General features: G+C 43.1%; 1 protein-coding gene across 1 annotated transcript in view; it reads right to left on the minus strand.

Annotated features, from left to right (window-relative positions):
* slc5a7a (solute carrier family 5 member 7a) overlaps nt 1-2,500 on the minus strand; it is a gene marked incomplete at both ends in the record, with an annotated part of 10,440 nt that overhangs the window by 2,660 nt on the left and 5,280 nt on the right. Inside the window, one exon of the mRNA XM_080835421.1 lies at nt 590-807. Coding sequence (XP_080691547.1) covers nt 590-807 — 218 coding nt within the window. The remainder of the gene's footprint in view (nt 1-589; nt 808-2,500) is intronic.

Raw genomic sequence — 2,500 nt, forward strand, 5'->3', positions numbered from 1 at the left:
TTAACATCAGGTGTTTGTATTCAGTGTCAGTGTTGGTGTTAATATCAGGTGTTAATATCAGGTGTTAATATCAGGTGTTTGTATTCAGTGTAAGTGTTGGTGTTAATATCAGGTGTTAACATCAGGTGTTTGTATTCAGTGTTAGTGTTGGTGTTAATATCAGGTGTTAATATCAAGTGTTTGTATTCAGTGTTAGTGTTGGTGTTAATATCAGGTGTTAACATCCGTTGTTTGTATTCAGTGTTAGTGTTGGTGTTAATATCAGTTGTTAATACCAGGTGTTTGTATTCAGTGTTAGTGTTGGTGTTAATATCAGGTGTTAATATCAGGTGTTAATATCAGGTGTTAATATCAGGTGTTTGTATTCAGTGTGAGTGTTGGTGTTAATATCAGGTGTTAACATCAGGTGTTTGTATTCAGTGTTTGTGTTGGTGTTAATGTCAGGTGTTAACATCAGGTGTTTGTATTCAGTGTTTGTATCAGGTGTTAATATCAGGTATTTGTATTCAGTGTTAGTGTTGGTGTTGATCTCAGGTGTTATTATCAGGTATTTGTATTCAGTGTAAGTGTTGGTGTTAGTCATACTCACAGACTGGCGGAAGGCGAGCTTGTAGATGTTTCTAGCGAACATGGAGCTGGCGGAGAGGATGGAGGAGTCCGCGGAGGACATGACGGCGGCAGACACGGCCCCGAGCCCGAAGAAGGAGACCCAGGGCGGGCAGAGGTGCTGCAGCACGATGGGCAGGATCATGTCCGACTGGTTCCTGTCCTTCGGAGCGATGGCGCCGTACGACGTCTCGTTCCAGTCTGCAGAGCAAAGACATGAACTTTAGCATCGCTGACTTACACAGACCTAGGCAAACACACTTATACACACACACACAAGCAAACAAACACAGACAGACACACACACACACACACACCTTTTTGTTGAAGCACCTCATTAAGGGTGTCAGATTATCCGCCCCAGACACACACACACACACACACACACACACTCAAACACACACACACACACACACACACAAGCAAACAAACACAGACAGACACACACACACCTTTTTGTTGAAGCACACACACACAAACAAACACACACACACACACACACACACACACACACACACACACACACACACACACACACACACACACACACACACACACACACACACACACACACACACACACACACACACACACACACACACACACACACACACACACACACACACACACACACACACACACACACACACACACACACACACACACACACACACACACACACACACACACACACACACACACACACACACACACACACACCCCGCCTTGCCCTGCCTGCTTGCATCTGTTTATCTGTGTCAGCAGCTGCCAATGACTCCAGATGTGGCCACATGTTGGTGCCGGTGGCTCACCTCGAGCCCTTTGATGCTGAGAGCAGCGGGGATAGAGCACACAAACACACACACACACACACACACACACACACACACACACCCCCCGCTCGCCTCAGATGTAATATTTACAGAGCTCATGTGGTTAGCCTCTTAAGCCCCGTAATGAAGAGCAGAGCAGCTGTTGTTATAAGAGTGTCTACTCCGCACACACACACACACACACACACACACACACACACACACACCCATACAGGTCGAGAACTCACATGAAGCACAACAGCTGGGGTAGAAACATTTCAATAAAGAGCACACTTCTCATTCTCTCTCTCTCCTGTTTCTCTACCTCTTACTCTCACTGTCGCCATTTCTTGAGGTGTGTGTGTGTGTGAGTGTGTGTGAGTGTATGCAACCTTAATGAGTAAATGAGAACTAAACCTGCTGTCTTGTGAGTATTCCTATTGGGGTGTACTTGTTGATGTTGTTTTACCTGTGTGTGTGTGTGTGTGTGTGTGTGTGTGTGAGTGCGTATGTGTGTGTCTCTGTATGTACCTTTGCATGTGTTTGTGTTTGTGTGTGTGTATGTATGTGTGTGCCTCTGTATGTACCTGTGTGTGTGTGTGTGTATGGAGGACCAAACCTGCCATATTTACAAATGAATGAATAAATAAATAAATGTCCACATCCATGCATTAAGACAGAAATAAATGGATAAATGTATTAATTAATGCACAATTGTCAATCAATAGTTACTTATAATTTACATTTACGTATGTATTTATTTATTCATTCATATATTTATTCATTCATTCATTTATTCATTCATTCATTCATTTATTTATTTATTCATTCATTCATTCATTCATGTATTCATTCATTCGTTGTTCCCAATATGATAATGAGAGGAGGCCAGTAGGCGTGGAAACTGACGTGGTAACTGACGTTCAGACATTTTGCAATCAATCCAGAGCCTTTATGATACTGATGTAATGATAAGGCTTCGTATGAGATCGACTGGTTATTGCTCTCAGGTTGTGCTTTAGGGTGACCAGACGTCCTCTTTTACCCGGACATTCCGAGACCTAAACATATTTGGGATTCCA

Source organism: Sprattus sprattus (genome assembly GCF_963457725.1).
Source record: "Sprattus sprattus genome assembly, chromosome: 3".
Classification (NCBI taxonomy): Eukaryota; Metazoa; Chordata; class Actinopteri; order Clupeiformes; family Clupeidae; genus Sprattus; species Sprattus sprattus.